General features: G+C 42.3%; 1 protein-coding gene across 1 annotated transcript in view; it reads left to right on the forward strand.

Moving 5' to 3' along the window:
* Positions 1-1,506: 1,506 nt before the first annotated feature.
* The window catches only part of sptlc3 (serine palmitoyltransferase, long chain base subunit 3), a 118,881-nt gene continuing 98,902 nt past the window's right edge, over positions 1,507-21,485 (forward strand). Inside the window, exons 1-2 of the mRNA XM_043696626.1 lie at positions 1,507-1,623; positions 19,086-19,277. Coding sequence (XP_043552561.1) covers positions 1,522-1,623; positions 19,086-19,277 — 294 coding nt within the window. The 5' untranslated portion in view covers positions 1,507-1,521. The remainder of the gene's footprint in view (positions 1,624-19,085; positions 19,278-21,485) is intronic.

The raw sequence follows: 21,485 nt of genomic DNA on the forward strand, positions 1-21,485 counted from the left end.
CCAATCTCCTCATCCTGTCCCCTCCCTCCCTATCTCTCCCTCCCTCACCTTTATTCTTTCCGCTTTTACTGTCCCTTCTTGCTTTTTATCATAGTTGTTCAGCTCTTTAGAAACTCTTCATAAAATGCATCTTTCTCTTTTATCACTCCCTTTATTGTCTCTCCTTTTTCATCAGTCTGTCTCTTCTCTCGCTTTTTATATATGCTACCTCTCTTCCCCAAATTAGTCTAGTTATTCTATCATCTTTTATATTTTAATATTAATGTATTATATGTAATTACATTTTTTATTTTTATGTTAAGTATTATGTTTCTATACAGTAAATGTTTTAAAAAAGTATAGGTATTTTAAGATGTTGCAATTAACCTGGTTGTTCACTTTCTGTTCGTTACCACCTTCTGCCCTTTCCCCAATCGCCTTTTGTTAATTCTCCTTGTTTTTTGATTTGCTGTTTCATTTTATTTCAGTAGGTTGATATGTTTTTATACTTGTTTGAGGCTTTATTCAGTTGTGAATAATTGTATTGTTTAAAATTCTGTGTGATGTGATTTCTCTTTTATTCCCCTATTCATTCAGGCTGCGAAGTTCCTTACTGAACCACTTCATAGATGTTTATCATCTCTTCTTTCTCTGTTCTTTTTTTCAGTTAAACAAATCTATATATTTCTGACACACAATTTTTCATTTTCTCAGATGTGATTATTTTATTCCTCCTCATTAGGCTGTGAATGTTTCTCATTTGTTTTATTTACACTGCATGTATCCAGGCACAATTATTGGTTAAAACCCTGCTGATAATCACAGATAAATTGTAGTTGCCTCTTCTGTCTTTTATTTAACCTTAATTTTTATTTTGGAAATGCATGTTGCACCAGAATAAATGCAGAACTCTCACTGTGGGAGGAAGTTGAAGTAAGGGCAGTTCAAGAAATCTTGTTGCAACTGCTTTAGGAGAAGTAAAACTTCTTTTTAAAAAAAACGGCTCTCATTTATGGTTGAACGAATGTTGAGGCAAAACTGAAACCTCTGAAGGAATCATTTGACCGGTTGCAAAAGTAAACCAGCTTTGTCAAATCATAGGGGGTGGGGACCAATCTGTGGAGTACAACGTGCATATACAGTTCGAACACTGAAGGTTTTGTTTAAGTGACGTGTAATTCTGCATTAACTTGTTGGTTGTCTGCGTTTGACTGCTATGTGGGAAAAAAAAAGCAGATGTGCTAATTAAACCAAATATAGCCAGACAATGATTTACTTGCGCCGAAGAATTAATGTTTGCACTTTAGGCTTCGAACCAATTTCATTGTGCCATACCACCGTTTCAAATAAATGCTACACAGTTGAGGTTAGGAAAAAAGAATGAGCCATGGCAGGTGACTCAACTGAAAGTTTGGAATGAAAGTATTTAAAGGTTAAGAGGCATAAGAGTCTCTGAGGCATATAGTGGGAGGGGTTTGGGTGGGAAAAGTGTGTAGTTTACCAGGAGTGGAGGGCAGAGTTCGTTAAAGCCTCTGTCACCTAATGAGTGTTGCTGGAGTTATACCCATCCAAGCAAGCGGGGAGTATTCTACCACACTCCTGACTTGTCTTGCAGATGGTAGAGAGGCTTTGGGGAGTCAGGAGGTGAGTTATTCTCTTCAGTTCATTAATTCAAATGCCAGACAAGTCTCACTGCCTTTCTTCTGATTTGGAGATGCCGGTGTTGGACTGGGGTGTTTCACTTCTTTCACTGTATTCTATCACTGTATTCTAACAGATGAAAGGCTTAACAGACAATCAATTTTTCAATGTATAATTTCACTTACATCACACTGCAAATTTTTGCTATAAATTCTGTTACGATCGAGCCCTCCACAATCACCTGATAAAGGAGCGTCGCTCCGAAAGTTAGTGTGCTTCCAATTAAACCTGTTGGACTATAACCTGGTGTTGTGATTTTTAACTTTGCCTTTCTTCTAACCTGCTGTTGTAGCCACAGTGTATATGTAGTGAGCCCAGTTGAGTTCTGGTCAATGGTAACGCCCCCACCCCCCGGATGTTGTTAATGGGAGAATTCAATGATGATATCACTATTGAATGTCAAGGGGAGGGTGGTTAGATTGTCTCGTTGGAGATGATATATATGATATGTATGCCATCATAGAATCCCTACAGTATGGAAACAAGCCATTTGGCCCAACAAGTTCACACAAACCCTCCGAAGAGTAACCCTCCTGGACTCATTCCCTACCCTAGTATTCTACGTTTACCCCTGATGAATACACCTAACCTACATGTCCTTGAACACGACAGGTGATGTAGCATGGCAAATTCATCTCACCTGCACGTCTTTTGATTGTGGGAAGAAACCCAAGCAGACATGCAGAGAATGTGTAAACTCCACACAGACAGTCACCCAAGGCTGGAATCAAACCCAGGTCCCTGGTGCTGAGAGGCAGCAGTGCAAACCACTGAGCCATCATGCCACTCTTATCTGTGTTAAGGCAAAATGTTTTCCTCTTAGAGGATTGAGTCTGTCTGGAGCTCTGTTCCTGAAAAGACATTGGAAACAAATCTTTGAATATTTTTAAGGTAGAAATGCGTGGAGTTTTGGTTGAACTGACTCAGTTAGATAGCTCAATTGGCTGAACAACTGGTTTGTGATGCAGAGTGATGCCAGTAGTGCAGATTCAATTCTCACACTGTTGAAATTATCGTTAAGGAGTCTTCTCAATCTCTCCCATTGCCTGAGATGTGGTGACCCCCAGGTAAACCCCCCACTCTTTCCCCCCCACCAGTTGTGTCTCCCCTCTGGAGTTACAGTGACTTTACATTTATCCTTGAACCAGGATACATGGGTTCAGGTCTCACTTGCTCCAGAGGTTCTTTGACCAGGTTGTTTAGAAAATATCTTTATCTGTACTTTGAAGGAATATGAAAGCCTTATGCAAACAGAAGTGAAAGTAGAAGGACTATGAGCCACTTGGTTACAGCATATACAATCAGAACTCTTGAACTTGAGTTCACTTTGTGCTGATGTCTGCACAAAATGCTTACTGCTGTGAGTTATTTAAGCCACGTGGCATAAGAGAGATAAATTTTAAAAAGGTTTGCATTTATATTTTATATTTTCAGCATGTCAAAGTGCTTCTCTGTCAATGAAGTACTTTTTAAACACTATCACAATATGGGGAAATGCAGTTGCAAATTTAGACAGAGCATGCTTCCACAAACAGCTTTGTGATAATGACCAAATAATCTGCTTTTGTGTTGTGTGATTGAGGGTTAATTATTGTCCAGAACACAGAGGAGGACCCCACTGCTGTTCTTTTATAACAGTTGTAGTTTTCCAGGGGATGTGGGTGTCATTAGCAAGGCCACCTTTTGTTGCCTATCCTTAATTGCCCTTGAACTGCAATTGCTTGCTTGACCGTTTCAGACTGCAGTTAAAGTCAACCAGGTCATTGTTGGTCTGGAGTTGCTTGGAAGGCAAACTGGGTAAGGGTGTCAGATCTCCTCTCCTGAAGGGAGATTAATAAACATTTTTACAGTAATCAATGGTGTGGAAGCCATTTCTGAGATTAATTTTATATTTCGGATTTGTATATTTCAATTCTATTTGGACTCCAGCTGCTGTAAACCCATGTTCCCTCTTATCAACAATCTTAGCCCCTGAATTAATAGCCCAGTGACATTATCATTCTCCCCACGATAGTACCTTGCAATTTTTTATATCCACCCAAACAGGGTGTTTGAGCCTTCATTTAACATCTCATTTGAAAGATGGCTTCTGCATCAATGCAGTACTGGAGGAGCACTGCACTGGCATAACCGCACACACACATTATACATTTGAAATATAATTTAAAATCACGGATGAAGAATGAAATCACTGGTGTCTTTCTCATTCTATTGACAAAGGAAACAATTATTCTTCATTTGTGGAAGAGCTGAGGAATTCTTTCTGGGATGTTCTTGTCAGTATCTATCCAATATCCAGAATCATTGTTCTCTTTGAAACTCATTTCTCCATTTATAGATTCTCCTCATTCTCTCCATTGAATCTCTTCATAATTTCCAAGGCTTCTGTCATATCATCTCTTAGGTCTTTTTGCCTGGGAGCTTGATTTACCTTTTCCCAATAGTTGTATCCTCTTGATTTTCTCAACATCCTTGCAAATCTGTTCTGTACTTTCTCCAGTGCTTCGCAGCCCTGGCTGCAGAATGGACAGGGTGCACGAGGGATCCTTGTGGCCTAGCCAAAGGTCTGTAACTCTGACATTATTCCTCTAGATTTTTGTTAAAGCTTGATCAATCTGTGATGCTTATATATTAAGGTATTCCTGGATCTCTTTGTTGCTCTGTCCACTTGAATCTCTGAGCCTTCCAGGAAAATGTTGCCTCTGAGCTATGTTGAGTTTTACAGTATTGTGCAAATGAGGCTGGTGGTAAATTTTTTGATAGAATTATGACAAGGTTAGATAAATTAGACATAGGAAAGCCATTCCCATTAGCTGATCATCAAGAACTAGGGGACATGGATTTATGATTTTGAACAAGAGCTATTGGGAATGTGAGGAAGAACGTTGAGTGGTAATGACCTGGAACTCTGTCCACAAGGTTGGTGGAAACTAAGAACAACTATGGTTTCAAAAGAAGATTGGATGGGCACAAGCTAAATTTGCAGGGCTCTGGGGATACTGAGTGGATTGCAATAGTGAACTGACCTGGACTTGATGGGCCAAATGGTTTCCTACAATGATGTAGTGAAGGAGGATTGGAGGATTTGAGCTATAGGAAGAGGCTGAACAGGCTGGGGCTGTTTTTCCTGGAGCGTCGGAGGGGTGACCTTATAGAGGTTTACAAAATTACGTTGGCATGGATAGGGTAAATAGACAAAGTCTTTTCCCTGGGGTCGGGGAGTCCAGAACTAGAAGGCATATGTTTAGGGTGAGAGGGGAAAGATATAAAAGAGACCTAAGGGCAACTTTTTCACGCAGAGGGTGGTACGTGTATGGAATGAGCTGCCAAAAGATGTGGTGGAGGCTGGTACAATTAAAAGGCATTTGGATGGGTATATGAATAGGCAGGGTTTGGAGGGATATGGGCCGGGTGCTGGCAGGTGGGACTAGATTGGATTGGGATATCTGGTTGGCATGGACGGGTCTGTTTCAAGTTGTACACCTCTGACTCTCAGACACCTTCCCATGACAAACATGATATGTGGGAGGCAGTGTCATCTACGGTGGGTCCTCCGATGACTGTTCAGTTGATTATTAAGTGAAAGAATGAGGAAATGAAGAGGTGTAGTGAGGGCATAAGGTACTCTTGCAGGGTTCAAGCTTTGAGCACCTGGAGATGTAGAACTGCTCTGTTTGTAGAAAACAATGGGTGGACTTATGAAAAGGGCATGAAATATTTTCAGTGCCAAAATACTATTGGTTTGACATATAAGGAGTTTTCAAGTCTCAAAATAGCTGATGTCAAACTGGCAGAGATTTTTTCTCTTTATTCTTGTGTGCAATGTGGGTATTAGTGGCAAGGTCTGCCTTTATTGTATACCTCCAAGAACGCCTTGAACTGAATGCCTTCCCACGTGGTTGACAATGCACTCCAGTGCATCTCCTCCACTTCACACACTACCACCCTTGAACCCCACCCCTCCCAATGTAACAAGGACAGAACCCCCCCCCCAGTTCTCACCTTCTACCCCACCAACCTCCGCCACCTCCAAACCGACCCCACCACTACAGATATACTTTATTCCCCACCCCTATCAACATTCCAAAAAGACCATTCCATCTGCAAATCCCTTGGCAGGTCGACACCCCCCCCACCAGCCCTCACCCCACTCCTGGCACCTTTCCCTGCCACTGCAAGAAGTGCAAAATCTGTGCCCACACCACTCCCCTCACCACCATCCAAGGCCCCAAGGAATCCTTGCACATCCGTCAGAAATTTACCTGCACATCTACTGCATCCATTGCACCCGGTGTGGTCTCTTCTATATCAGGGAGACAGGACACCTTCTTGCGGATCATTTCAGAGAACATCTCTGAAACACTCACACCCACCAACCCCACTGCCCCATGTCTGAACACATCAACTCCCCCTCCCACTCCATCAAGGGCATGCAGGTCCTGGGCCGCCTCCACCACCAAACCGTTACCACCCGATGCCTGGAGGAGGAGCGCCTCGTATTCCGCCTTGGGATCCTGCAACCACATGGGATAAATGTGAATTTCAACAGCTTCCTCATTTCTCCTCCCCCCACATTATCCCAGTCCCAAGCCACTAACTCGGCACCACCCTCCGGACCCGTCCATCACTCTTTCGCCCCCCCCCGATCTATCTCCTTCTCCCTCACTTTCCACCTATAGTTTTCCCAGCTGCTTGCACCCTCCCTCCCATTTATCTCTCAGCCCCAACCCACAAGTCTCATTCCTGATGAAGAGTTTATGCCTGAAACGTCGATTCTACTGCTCCTCCGACACTGCCTGACCTGCTGTGCTTTTCCAGCACTACACACTCGACTCTGAGCTCCAACATCTGCAGTCTTTGCTTTCTCCTGAATGCTTCGCTAAGTACAGTGCAGAACCGCAATGCTGTGGCTGCGGAGTCACATGTAAGTCAGGCTGGATCAGGATCAACATTCTCTCCAAGCTGCACCGCTGCTGGGAAGTTCCGCCCACCGATCAGCATGGCAACATACTAGTTCTATAAGCAACTGTGCACAGATCTTGGAGGTCAGCAGAATAAAATAATTACAGGAATGACTGGACAGCATGTTTCCTTCCCTAGAGTACTGTAGTGAATCCGATGGGTTTTATGAACATCTTCTTGCAATCTGAGATTGGCTATATATTCCAGAATTTTAAATTTAAATTCCTCTGGCTGCCATGGTGAGATTTGAACTCTGAGGGTTAGTTCAGACCTCTGGATTACGAGTCCAACAATGTCACCAGGGTACCATCTCTGCTTGTATTTAATTTAAACAGTAAATGGGTGGCACAGTGGTTAGCACTGCTGCCTCACAGTGCCAGAGACCCGGGTTCAATTCCCGCCTCAGGTGACTGACTGTGTGGAGTTTGCACATTCTCCCCGTGTCTGCGTGGGTTTCCTCCGGGGTGCTCCGGTTTCCTCCCAAAGTCCAAAAATGTGCAGGTTAGGTGAATTGGCCATGCTAAATTGCCCGTAGTGTTAGGTGCAGGGGTAAATGTAGGGGAATGGGTCTGGGAGGGTGCGCTTCAGCGGGTCGATGTGGACTTGTTGGGCTGAAGGGCCTGTTTCCACACTGTAAGTAATCGTAAGTAATCTAAGTAAACAATTGCCCTTTGGTATCTTGTGTAGAGACTCATCATAAAATTTCTTGTCATTCTGTCATTTCCTGCATTTTCAACATTGATTGTTCAGGGAGGGACCAGTAAAATAGCCTTCTGTACCTTCTTTGGATGTTTGTAGGTGGTGTTGGGAACAACCCAATTGGACAGGAGAATCAGGAAATGCTTATGCAACAGCAATTATATTAAGTACAAATCTCGGCAAACTATTCTTCGACCAATTAAGAACAGCGAACTCTATGCCTTATAGTAGACTATCCAGGAGTGCAGTCATAACTCCTCAGAGGAAAGACTTCAAGGGTCAAGGGATATAAATCTGGATGCTGGCTGACTCCCTATCTCTTTAATGAAGTGCTAAGTGCACTGTTCGATGGGCTATGCTGAGGCCTCAGTGCCAGTTAGAATGAAACTTAAAGCAGATTGGCAATGCAGCCTAAGGGACTGAGTGGCTACTTTCTGGGCTGTAAACCTTCTGTGATTTGATCCCAAATGAATTATTTCTGAAATGTAGCGCCTGGTATAGTAACGAAACTAAAATGCTTGCATTTCTGTAGCACCACCAGCCAGGCTACAGAATGCTTCATAGTCAATCAAGTACTTACGGATGGAAAATTGCAGTTTTAGCAGCATATTTGCGCACAGCAAGCTCTCACAAGCAGCAATGTGATAATGACCATTAAGACTGTCATATTCTGTTCTTGTGGCATTGATTGAAGAATAGATATTGACCAAGACCAGCTGGGTTAACAACCTCTCTCTTCAAAATACTGCTGTAGGATGTTTTGCATTAGCCTGGGAAGGCTGACAGCCTCATTTTAACATCTTATTCGTGACATTATGAATTCCCCATAGGGATGCTCCCCTTTGTGCAGAGAGAGACTTGAGAGATTTGATAGAGTTTTGCAGAATTCAGAGATATTTTGAATAAATAATGAGAATCAGTTTGCAACAACCAGAGGTTTGGTGACCAGGCGCACATTTATGAGGATTGTCAAAGACCGGATGTAAAAATTGTCCTTAGTGAGTTATTGCGGTCAGGAATGGACTGCCTGAAAGTGCAGTGGAAACATAACCAGCAGTAGGTCTTTAAAGGATTTGGATAAATATTCGAAGGGGGATAAATATTCGAAGGGGAATAAATTACATAGCTATGAGGGAAATGATCGTTGCACTGGAGAAGGGTTGTTGCTGGTTAGCTCAATTGACCATATGGCTAAATGTGCGCTTCATAATAATGTCAATCGCATGTGTTTGTTTTCTATTCCAGCCAAGGTAGACTTTGAGATTTGCCTCATTAGACCATAAGAAATAGGAACAGGAATAGCCATTGGGCCCCTTGCCTGCTCCACCATTCAATAGGGTCCTAGCTGAGCCAACATTCACCATGTTCACTTTCCTGCCTTTTCACTATAATATTTGATTTCTCCTACTTATCAAGAATCTCAACCTCAAATATACACTAGGACTCTGCCCACATTTTTCTGTGACAGAGTTCCAAATGCTTAACCCTCCAAAGAATTTCTTCCTTACCTCGTCTTAAATTGGTGGCCCTTTATTCTGACACCATGCCCTATTCCGAGACATTAATTTCTTCCTTACCTCGTCTTAAATTGGTGGCCCTTTATTCTGACACCATGCCCTATTCCGAGACATTCCCAACAATGGAAACATCCTTTCAGCGTTTACCCTTTCAGTCCTCTTTAGAATCCAATATGTTTCAATCAGATTTCCTTGCATTCTTCACAACTCCAATGAATAGAGTCCCAACCTACATATCTTTGCTTGTAAGACAGTCCCTCCAAACTGAGAAGGTTCTTCAACAGAATACCACCACTGACTAAAACTTGCTGAACAAACTGGTCAGGATGAAGTATTGGCCAATAATGAGCAGAAGATCATACAGTGTGGCAAGAACAGTAAAGTGGAACTAGTCAGCACAGGCACAATGGACTGACTGGCCTTCATGTGCGCTACATTATTATGCGAATAGCAAGTGAGTAATTACTTCACCAGTTTCTGGTGATTTTTTTTCAAAAATAATTTGTGTGAGCGCATGTTCTCCAAGAAGGAAAACATTCTGTCTCTGTACCACTGATGTAGCACTTTTAATGCAGTAAAACAACTCGAGACATTTCACAGGAGCCTTATCAAATAGTGTAGCACCAAACTACATAAGGGGTTATAGGGCAGATGGTCAAAAGCTTGGTTGGAGATCTTCAGGAGTATCTTCAAGGAGGTAGAGAAACGGAGAGACAGAGGTTTAGAGAATGAGGTACAAATGTTAGAGATGCTCAAGAGGCCAAAATTGAGGAATGCAGAGGAAGGCCTCGACTGAATCCCAAAACTGGACACAGCAATTTGGGAAGGATGTGAAAGCAATCTGTGGCTGTGTAAATATCTTTGTTTTTACTTCAGTACATTTGTCTTCTGAAATTTTCACTCGAGCTGGTAGAACATATCAATTATAGGTTGAACCCAATTCTTAAGAAGTTCAGCATTCGATTGGATTTCACCATAAAACCATAAGCAGTAGGTGCAGAGTCTGCTCTGTCATTTTATTACTGAGATAGAGAAGTCAGTGTTGACTTTCCACCATCAGATGCTGCCTGGCTTGCTGTGTTCTTCCAGCCTCCTACTTGTCTGCCTTGGATTCCAGCATCTGCAGTTCTTTTTGTCTCTGTCATTTTCTTACAGCTAGTGTGTTTGTCGATCCCATTGTCCTACTTTCTGTCCATAACCTTTAATATTCTTACTAACCAAGAGCCTCTCTAACTCTGTCTTAAACACATTCAACTACTTGACCTCCACATTTTTCCGTAGCAGTGAGTTCCACAGATTCACCACCCTCTAGCTGAAGAAATTCCTCCTCATCTCAGTGCTCAAGGGTTGTCCCTTCACTGAGTCTTTGCCTTCGGGTCAGAATTTTTCCTACCAGTGGAAACATTTTCTTCATGCCCACTCTTTCCAGGCCTCTCAGTATTCTATTAGTTTCAAGTAGAACCCCCCTCACCAAAACAATCCTTGAAAAACTCCATCGAGTACAGACCTGAAGTCCTCAGCTGCTCCTTGTATGACAAGCCCTTCATTCCTGGGATCATTCGTGTTAACCTCCTCTAGACCCCCTCCAATGCCAGCACAATCCTCCGTTAGATACAGGGCCTAAAACCGTTTACAGTCTTCCAAATGCAGTCTGACGTAACCCTTATACAGCCTCAGCACTTGTATCTCTGCTCTTCTAGGAGAAAGTGAAGACGACAGATGCTGGAGATCAGAGTCAAGAGTATGGTGCTGGAAAAGCACAGCGTGTCGAGGAGCAGGAGATTCGATGTTTCGGGTATAAGCCATTCCTGATAAAGGGCTTATGCCTGAAATGTCGATTCTCTTGCTCCTCAGATATTGCCTGAGCAGCTGTGCTTTTCTAGCACCCCACTCTCTGCTTTTGTATTCTAGCCCTCTCAAAATGAATGTTAATATTGCATTTACCTTCCTAACTGCCAGCTGAACCTGCATGCTAAGAGAATCCTGAACCAACAAGCCCAAGTCCCTTTCTCCAGCTTTCTGAAGCCTTTCCCAATTTAGAAAATAGTCTCTGTCTCTATTCTTCCTACCAAAGTGCATAACTTCTCACTTTCCCACATTGTATTCCATCTATCACTTCTTTGCCCACTCTGCTAGCCTGTCAAAGTTCTCCAACACAACCTGTCCTTCCACCTATCTTTGTGTCACCTGCAAACTTAACAATGCTTTCATTCATTCATCCAGGTCATTACTGTGTAATGTGAATAGTTGTGGTCCCAAAGCTGACCCTTGTGGTACTCCATTAATCACTGGCTGCCATCCTGAGAAGGACCCCTTCATCCCTTCTCTCCACCTCCTGATGATTAGCCAATCCTCCATAAATGCCAGTATCTTGCCCTTAAAACATAGGCTCATCTTATTTAACAGCCTTCCTGTGCGATATCATGTCAAAGGCCTTCTGAAAATCCAAATAAATCCTGTCCACTAGCTATCCCTAGTCTAATTTGTTTGTTACCTTCTCAAAGAATTCCAACAGATTTGTCAGGCACGATCTCCCCTTGACAAAGTATGTTGACACAGTTCTATTTTACCATGCACTTCGAAGTATACCGTAATCTCATCCTTTAACATTTTCCCAATGACTGAGGTCAGGTTGTCTCTGTCCCTTCTTAAACAGGGATGTTACATTAGATATTTTCCAGTCCTCCAGGACCCTTCCTGACTTGAATGATTCCTGAAAGATCGCCACCAATGCCTCCACAATCCTCCTCAGCTATCTCCTTGGGAACCCTGGGGTGTAGTCCATCCAGTCTGGGTGATTTATCCACCTTCTGACCTTTCAGCTTCCCAGCACTTTCTCCTTCGTTATGGACACTATATACACCACTGCCTCACATGAAGTTCTAGTATGCTACTTGTGCCTTCCACCAAAAAGATTGTTGCAATCTACTACTTCAGTTCATCTGCCATATCTTTGTTCTGCCTTATGATTTCTCCAGCCTCGGTTTCCATCAGTCCACTTTTGCATCCTTCTCACCTTTTGTCTATCAAAGCGGTGTATGGTTAAAATCTGGTGCTGACTGAACTTGCCTCTACCACATTCTCAGTCAAGGCTTTGCAAGTCATTTACATGATTATTTGAAAAGGAAGAATATGCTGGGTTATGAGAAGAAAGTGCTGGTGCAGACACGATCAGCTGAATGGCTTGTTCTGTTGCAATTCTGTGTGCCTCTTGAGTAAATTTTGTCTACCTTGCTATAGATCCTCAAACAGGCACAGAGAAAAGAGATATTTCATAATTAATATGATTTGTCTGTATGATAAGCTTTTCTATTCTTCGGTATTTTCTAATCGCTCTGTTCAGAGATGATATTATGCATCTCTGATGCAGGTGGGAATTGAACCCCCTGGTTCAGAGATAAGAATGCTACTACTGCACAACTAGAGCCCCTTTGAAAGCAAAATGCTGTGGATCTTCTCACTCTATCATGCATTATTTCTGTTGTGCATGCTGTCTACTTGACGTAGGATCACGTTTTGTTGTTAGGAATGGAATTTCAGGATTTTTGATCCAGCGATGTGGAGGAACAACAATATATTTCGAAGTTAGGATAGTGGCTGGTGGCTTGGAGGAGAGGTTGCAGGTGATGTTCCCATGCACTTGCTGTGCTCCTTCTAGGTGGGAGAAGTTGCATGTTTGGAACGTGCTAAGTCATGGGCCTTGAATTGTTGCCATGTATCTTGGCAATGTTACACAACGATGCCACTCTGCATCGGCGGTAGAAGAAGTGAGTGTGAAAGATGATGGATGGGATGTCAGTCAACTAGGCCACTTTGTCTTGGATGGATGTGTTGAGTCTCTTAAGTTGGAACTGGGCTATCAATATTTCTCCCCCAGGGACCCCTAAACCCCCATCTCCTTTACTGTGTCAAATTAAATATTCCAGGGCCACTCTTGAATCTACTAGAGGACACAACAAAAATAACCTGCTGCTGAAATTGTTTTCTGTCTTGATCATGTTTGTTCAAAACAAGATTTCTCAAGAGGTTATTTTCTCTTTCATTCAATGTCGTTGTAGTTTAGTGTTGGTGAGGACAGTAATGAACGTTTTGTCAATAATATTTGTAAGTAAATTTTAACATAAAATTTTTTTAAAAATCAGCATTGAACATGATGCCTTTTGATAGAGAATGTTTAAAGTGACTCAGTGTCTGTGTACAGTCTATTTTAACTGTTCTCTCTGAATCAGTTCCCTATCTCATCCCAAATCCCTTTCACCTAACCACCCTGACGCTTGCTGACCAACACCCGGTATGGCACTGCATCATGTTTTAAAGTTTGCATTCTTGTTTTCATATCACTCTATACTATCCTGACCATGCTCCCCCATCTCCGTGTAGTCACCAGCCCACAACTGTCCAAGAACTTTGTGTTCCTCTACTTCTAGCCTCTTGTGCACCCCTGATTTTAATTGTTCCGTAACCGTGCCTTCAGCTGTCTGGGCCCTATACTCTGGAATTCCTCCCTGACCCGCATCCTTTAGAGCATTTCTTAAACCTCAACTACTTTAATCTTTTGTCTTCATAGCTCTTTACATGATAAGGTATTTTATTGCACTCCTGTGAAAAGCCTTGATATTTTGTTTTATCAGTAGTGGTATATCAATACAAATGATTGTTTCGAATGTCATTTATCAGTGTTTAAGAGACTGAGACATTGGGAAGTCTCCAGCTATCCATAGGGTTTCTATCTTCTAAAACTGAAACCATATTGTCTCCTGACACAGAATTGGCTGCGGAAATGTCTTCCCACATTGTAAGTTAGCTTTAGTCCTGCCGGAGACTCTAGCTCTTTGAGGTAATAAACTGAGGCCCTGTATACCCTTTCACATGGATGCAAAAGATCCTGTGTCACCACTCAAAGGGAATGCCGGAGAGTTCTTCCCAGTGACATGGCCAATGTTTATCCCTCAATCAACATCACTCAAAAAGAAAATGGATTATTTCGTCATTGTCACAGTGTGCACAGCAAGCTCCCACAAACAGCAATTTGAATGCAACTTTTGTTGCCATGCAACAGTGGCCACACTAAAAAATGCTTTTATTGGCTGTCAAGTTCTTAAAGACTTCTCATGGGTGTGTTAAGCAATATATAAATACAGATCTTTTCTCTTTTTGTGTATGTATTGAGATCAATAAAATGGGGCTCAGTCAGAAGCAGTGTGCTTTCAGAATGCAAATGGACATTTTCATTTAACTGTTTCCAGAAGATTGAATTGGATTGAGCTTTTCAACTTTTCTAACAATTACCTTATTCATTCAATTATTAATTCATTCTTAATGCTGTGATAAAATTGTCCAAAGCCTTTCTATCAGCTTACTGCTTCTCCATGGTGATTATGCTTTTCTGAAAAGAGATACTGGAAATCTAAAAGAAAAACAAAATGCTGGAGAAACCCAGCAAATCTGGCAGCATATGTAGAAAGAAACAGGGTAGTATTTCAGGTCAATGATCTTTCATCATAATTAGAGTAAATTGAGGGTGGGGCAGGCTTATAGCAATTACAATAAAGAGGAGTGGACAAAGGTCAAAGAGGAAGATCTGGAAATATGGAGAGATTAAATGACAAAAGGATTGATTGGACAAGGCTAAAGGAGATGGTCATGGGACAAGTAAAAATAGAAAAGGGACTAGAGGCGTGAATGGCAACCACAGCATCATCACCATCAGTTACCATTTGAACAATGTGGGAGCAAAGGTCATGATCTGAAATTGTTGAGCTCTGTTTAGCTGGGAGGTTGTAATGCACACAACCAAAAGGTGAGGTGATGTCCCTTGAGCTTCATTAGAACCATGCATGGTTGAGAGGAGAAGACGGTGAAGGCAGGGTGGGAGTGGGGATGGACAATTAAAATGACAAGTGACCAGATATTCAAGGGCATGTTTGCGGATTGAGCAAAGGTGTTTCGCAAAGCAATCACCCATCATTTCTTTGTGTTTTATGGAATTTGACATTGCTGGCAAGGCTGGCATTTGTCAGCCAGCTCAAATCTCTAGAATTAAAAGGGCTGCACGGCTATTTCAGAGGGCAATAAAGAGTGAACCATATTGCTGTGGGTCTGGAATCACGTGGGCCAACTGAGTAAGAATGGCAGATTTCCTGCTTTCAGTTAGATGGATTTTACAACACCAACAATGTTCAGAGTCACCACCACTGAGACTAGCGTTTAATTCAGTATTTTGTACTGAATTTAAATTCCTGCAGCTGCTATGGTAGGGTTAGAATTGATGTGCCCAGAGCATTAGACTGTGCCATGAACAGTAGATACTTTACGAAATTAAAAAGTATGAATCAATCTCAGTTTCACCTGGTTGTACAGTATCAGGACTTTGAATAGGGACAAAGTTAAAGCACAGTGTTGCATCTCCTCTCTTCCCACAGTGCTACATGTGTTCTTTATATATAAAAGTGCTCAGACAATTAATAGGCACCACCTGAAGGGCCTTGGGGAAACAAAGGCATGATGGGGGTGATAAGGAGTGGACAGAGGGGTGGTATTCCACTGTTGGTATTTATTTTTAGACTGGCACCAGATTTTGACTTGTTCCACGGCAGAGAACTCAACAGTTTTCTAAAAATAAATATCAAACATTCTGAGCAGCACACTAACTCACCACAAAGGTATGAAAGCTGTCCAGTTAAATCAAAACTTCCAAGTTATAACAAATGGGAGCAGTATGGTACAGCAGGCACTGATACGATGAGCTGAATGGCCACATCTCTGCTATATTATTCTCTGAACTGAAAATTAGGAAAAATAATTAAAACTAAAAAAAACTGCAGATGCTAGAAACTAGAAACCAGAAACAAGCAGAAATTGCTTGAAAAGCTCAGCAAGTCTGGCAACATCTGTGGAGAGAAATCAGCACTAATATTTTGGGCCCAATGACTTTCCTCAGAACCGATCTTGCAGATTGGAGAGCAGAAGATCAGGAAGGATAGTAAATACATGGCAGGAGATGAGTTTGGGAGAGGGTTTAGTGTCAGAGGGAAGCTGAGGGAAAAAAGGTTCCAGAGGGCCGTGGGTATGAGTTGTTGCATCTTGTGTTCCTTGATAGCTGAATCGAAAATAAAAAGTTTCTTGTTAGCCGGAGGATGAGGTAGAACTAGGAAGCAGTACAGCTCTAAGTCAGGGTGACACAGTGCTTTGGAGAGAGGTGTTGAGAGTGTACATATGACAGTGTGTAGCATTGAGTGTGGATCTCCAGTTGCAACAAGAACAGCTGCTTGCGGAACGTTGAACATCACAGATACCCATGATCGTGGGTGGATTCAAAACACTAAGGATGAAACTTGAGTTGGAATCCACAAGGGGTGAAGTCTGTCCGGAGGCAGTCACTGAGGAATATGATGTGGCTGTGGAAATGAGTTTTAACAAATACCTCGTCAAACACCACGAGCAACAGCGAAATTAGTGACAGTACGCAAGAAGAAAGATTGGAAAGGAAGTCCTGTAGGAAAGAGGAGCAGAGCTTCTTCAAGGTGGCCATGCCTGGAAGTGTGTGGCAGTGAGTCAAATAATAAATAAAAACCAAAAAGCAGATGCTAGAAATGTGAAACAAAGTTAGTATTTCTGGTCCAGTGACCATTCCTGAGAATAAATCCTTAACTCTGATTTCCCTCTACAGACTCTGTCAGACCTGCGAGCATTTCGAGCAATTTCTGTTAGGAAGAATAATTGTTGGGTTATGAAATTTAGAAATAGCGTTGGAAGCTCTCAGGCCTGGGAGATAAACTCTCAAAGATCCTAGATTTGTGTTGAGTACACTAATTTCATGAGGACAACAACTTTCTTTTTTTACTCGGATGCTTTTACACACCACTGAACACCTTTATTCCTGATGAAGGGCTTTCGCCCGAAACGTCGATTTTGCCTGTCCTCGGATGCTGCCTGAATTGCTGTGCTCTTCCAGCACCACTGATCCAGAATCCATTTTTTATCCTCCCTAACTAAATGATCAGGTTATATTCAACGCCTATCAGGGGCAGCACAGCAACAACAAAAGTGAGGGAAAGTTAGGAAGAGAGGGAGGAGGCTAAATCAAAGTGGAGTTAGAGGGGACAGGAGCAACTTTTGTATAGCAATTCCAATGTGTAAAATGTCCTGGGCTGTTTCACAGGAACTTTAATAAACTTTTGGTGATGAAACGTGTAAGGACTTACTTGGAAAGCCAATCAAAATCCTGGCCAAAGAGGTAGGTATTCAAAAATGAGAGATTGACCGGGGGTGGTGGGGGAGGAATTAAAATTCATATCTCGACTAAAAATAGAGAGGATTGTGTCTCGGAAAGTTGTCCAGCCAGAGGAACTCAATAAAATCAGCTAAAGGGAAGGAATTTTGCCATGTGAATCTTCATTGGGGCATGTTATGAGAAGTTGCAGGGCTGGTAGGACTTGAACCCAGACTTCTGGTCCAGGTGTAGGGGCACCACCATTGCGCCACGATACCTCCAAAATACTACCAGCAGTTATTGTGAGATGTGAACCTGTGACCATGATCACTGGTCTGGTGACATTATCACTATTACACTCTCATATATTATATTCCAAAGCAGGGGACTTGAACCTAGACCTTGGAGCAGAGGTAAGAACACTACCACTCTGCACCTTTGATAATTTTTACTTGGATTCTCATACTCACCAAGCAGTTTGTACAGAAGCAGCATGTTACTAGCATACTGTTCAGTTTGTTAATGTCTTGATTTAAGATTGAGAAGAAACAGGTGGTGTCTATTAATTGTCTGAGTACTCTGTGTATAGGGAGCACCTGTAACACTGGGAGAAGAGGAGGAACTGGGACCTTTAAGAATGTGTGGTCAATAAACTCTATGCATGAAGGTAAAAACAATGACTGCAGATGCTGGAAACCAAATTCTGGATTAGTGGTGCTGGAAGAGCATCCAAGGAGCTTCGAAATCGACGTTTCAGGCAAAAGCCCTTCATCAGGAATAAAGGCAGTGAGCCTGAAGCGTGGAGAGATAAGATAGAGAAGGGTGGGGAGAAAGTAGCATAGAGTACAATAGGTGAGTGGGGGAGGGGATGAAGGTGATAGGTCAGGGAGGAGAGGGTGGAATGGATAGGTGGAAAAGGAGATAGGCAGGTAGGACAAGTCCGGACAAGTCATGGGGACCCTCCACCCTCTCCTCCCTGACCTATCACCTTCATCCCCTCCCCCACTCACCCATTATACTCAATGCTCCTTTCTCCCCACCCCCACCCTTCTCTAGTTTATCTCTCCATGCTTCAGGCTCACTGCTTTTATTCCTGATGAAGGGCTTTTGCCCGAAACGTCGATTTCGAAGCTCCTTGGATGCTGCCTGAACTGCTGTGCTCTTCCAGCACCACTAATCCAGAATCTATGCATGAAGTCAGGAGTCTTGGTTTCTGTCTCTAACTGGTTTGGATCCAGATTGACACAGCAAAGACAAGTCTAGGAGAACTTTGCACACAACCATTTAACATTATCTGTGGAAACTAAAAAAAGAGTGGAGAGAAATGAGAAACACCTGGATGCTTTACTCCCTTCTGTGCTACAAAATATAACAGTACGGAAAGAAGACATTCAGCCCATGTACTCCGCACCTGTATTGTTTCACGCAAACCTCCCCTCAGTCTATACTGTACACAGACATTCTCCTACTTCTCTCTTGTGTTTACCAAGCTTCTCTTTAAATGTATCTAGGCTATTGGCCTCAATTGCATTGTGAGGTAGTGAGTTCCACATTCTCCTCATTCTCTGGTTAAGAAAATTCTTTCCTGAATTCTCAGCTAGATTTATTTGTGACTGTCATTCCTAAGGGTGATCTCCCTCAACAAACAGAAACATGCCTCTCCTTACCATCTCAAACATCTTCATAATCTTAAAGACCTCAATTTTACCCCCTTAGTCCTTTTTAAATAAAAATTGAGCTGCTGCCCCTGTTCAATCTTTCCTGATCAGTGTAGCCTCTCAGTTCTGATGTTATTGAATAAATCTTTATTGCATCTTCTGCAATACTATTAAAAGAATTATTTAGTGTTCTTAAAGGTGTATAACTTTGACCATGATTTTACAGTGAGCTAAAACATTGAGGAGACTGTTATATGTTTAAGCTAGTCATCACAGCCCTGTAGCTGATGCCTCATGATGCGGTAAATGAATGAATGGAGTTCTAAACCAGCAGTGACAACTGTTCTTTCCCCACAGCAAAATGGCAAGCCCAAGACAGAACACTATAAGAAGACTTTTTCGGAATCTTTTGAGCAACCTCCAATGTATGTTCCTGTCCTCACTTACATGGGCTATGGAATTGTAACCTTGTTTGGCTATTTAAGAGACCTTCTGCGCTCCTGTGGTCTTGAGAAATGTCATGCAGCTCAGGAGAGGAAAGAACAAAAGGTATGATCATCATGTTCTTCTGGCAAGTTGAACTTAAACATGTACTGCATTGGCAAATATATTTCTAATTGATTTGGAGATGCCGGTGTTGGACTGGGGTGTACAAAGTTAAAAATCACACAACACCAGGTTATAGTCCAACAGGTTTAATTGGAAGACATTTCTAAATGTGCTTGGCAATGTTGCCTTGTTATGTTTTCATTCTCTGAACTTCCATTTGTTATTTATCTTGTCCTCTAAACTGTCTTTTGCTGAAAGTAATGATTGATGTGGCAAAGCCTGGAGGAGCTGCACTTCATTTAGGCTTTAGCAAGGGCCTTTTTTTGGTGATGAACCCAGGTAGAGTGTTTGGGGGATATTCAGCCAGGAACAACCTTAACCAGAAGGAAATGTGCGTTTCTTTACTCGAGATTGTGGAAGTTTTTTTTGTGCATTTACTTTGTCAGTGGTTTTCACACAGCCTGCAGTGACATTAACGAACATTTAAGATAATAAGTTGAACTCTTAGTTTGACTCATCTATTCTCAGGAGTTGGGACTTCATGTTAGGGCTGTGAAAGACATTGGTAAGGCCACATTTGGAGTACTATGTATAATTCTGGTCACCCTGTTATAGGAGGGATGTTATTAAACTGGAAAGGGTGCGCAAAAGATTTACAAGGATGTTACTGAGATTGCAGTATTTGAGTTATAAGGAGAGGATAGATAGGCTAGGACTCTTTTTCCCTGGAGCGGGGGAGGTTGAGAGGTGTCCTTTTAAAGGTTTACAAAATCATGAGGGACATAGATAAAGCGGATAGCTATGGTCTTTTTGCAAAGGTAGAGGAGCACAAAACTAGAGGGCATAGGTTTAAGGTGAGGGGAAAGATTTAAGAAGCCTGAGGAGCAACTTTTTTGCACAGATGGTGCTTCAAATATGAACCAAGCTGCCAGAGGAAGTGGTAGCGGTTAGTAAAATTATAACATTTAAAAGACATTTTGGACAGGTATATGAATAGCAGTGGTTTAGAGGTATATGGGCCAAATGCAGGCAAATGGGGCTAGTTCAGTTTAGGAAACCTGGTTGGCATGGATGAATTGGGCTGAAAGGTCTGTTTCTGTGCTGAATGGCTTGCTAATATTTAGACACAGAGATTGGTCCTCTGAACACAAGGAATCTGCTCAAGCCTTGCACTCTTTTTGAATTGAAAGTGAGGTCTGCAGATGCTGGAGATCAGAGCTGAAAATGTGTTGCTGGTAAAGCACAGCAGGTCAGGCAGCATCCAAGGAACAGGAGAATCGACGTTTCGGGCATAAGATGAAGGGCTTATGCCCGAAACGTCGATTCTCCTGTTCCTTGGATGCTGCCTGACCTGCTGTGCTTTACCAGCAACACGTTTTCAACTCTTTTTGAATTATCTGACAGCTCTCAACCCATCGGCTTAATCTCCATCTTCCTCCCAATTGTTACATAACATCTGAGATCTTGATCAATTTGGATTATGTCTAGTTTTCTATTCTCCTGTCTGGAGAGGGGTGGAGAATTAAGGAAGGCAGCAATATCATCAGGACAGTGAGATGAGATGGCCAGTGGTTATTGTGACTGGATCCTAAACTTAATAACAGCCTCCTCACCAAACCAAAGCTGCTGGGAAGCCAGGAGTGTCTGCATGCACTGCACACACATACTTTAAAGTTGCCTGCTTATCGCCCCATAATGGGGATGGGAGACTGTGACTTCTTTACTGTTTCAGCCTCCCCTGGCTAGAATAACCCATCTGGTAATGTAATGAGTCCAATCAAATGCCACTAGAGAGGATCTAGAGTGTGGCCTGGAATAGAATGTTTCCATTTATTGGTTCATGGCATGTGGGCAGTTATTGCCTATTCTTAATTGCTCTTGAGAAGATGTTGGTGATGCATGGGGGTGTAGGTACACCCACACAGCGCTATTAGGATTGAGTTTTCAGAAGTTTGGACCAATAATGGTGAAGGATGTGGCTTGGAGGGCAACTTAGAAGTGGTATTGACAAGAGTTTAAAATTTCTCCAAAACTACTGCCTAGTCAAGATCTCTTCAGATGGATGGAACAAACCTATGAGAAAGTTAGAGCTGGCGCGCCAGTACCAGTGGTTAGAATGTAGTTTCACGTGTGCAGCATGAAAACATTTTGCAAGGCAGTATGTTTGGTCAAATAGGGTAGTCAATGATATTGTTTTAACTACAATTT

Source organism: Chiloscyllium plagiosum, chromosome 9 (assembly GCF_004010195.1).
Source record: "Chiloscyllium plagiosum isolate BGI_BamShark_2017 chromosome 9, ASM401019v2, whole genome shotgun sequence".
Classification (NCBI taxonomy): Eukaryota; Metazoa; Chordata; class Chondrichthyes; order Orectolobiformes; family Hemiscylliidae; genus Chiloscyllium; species Chiloscyllium plagiosum.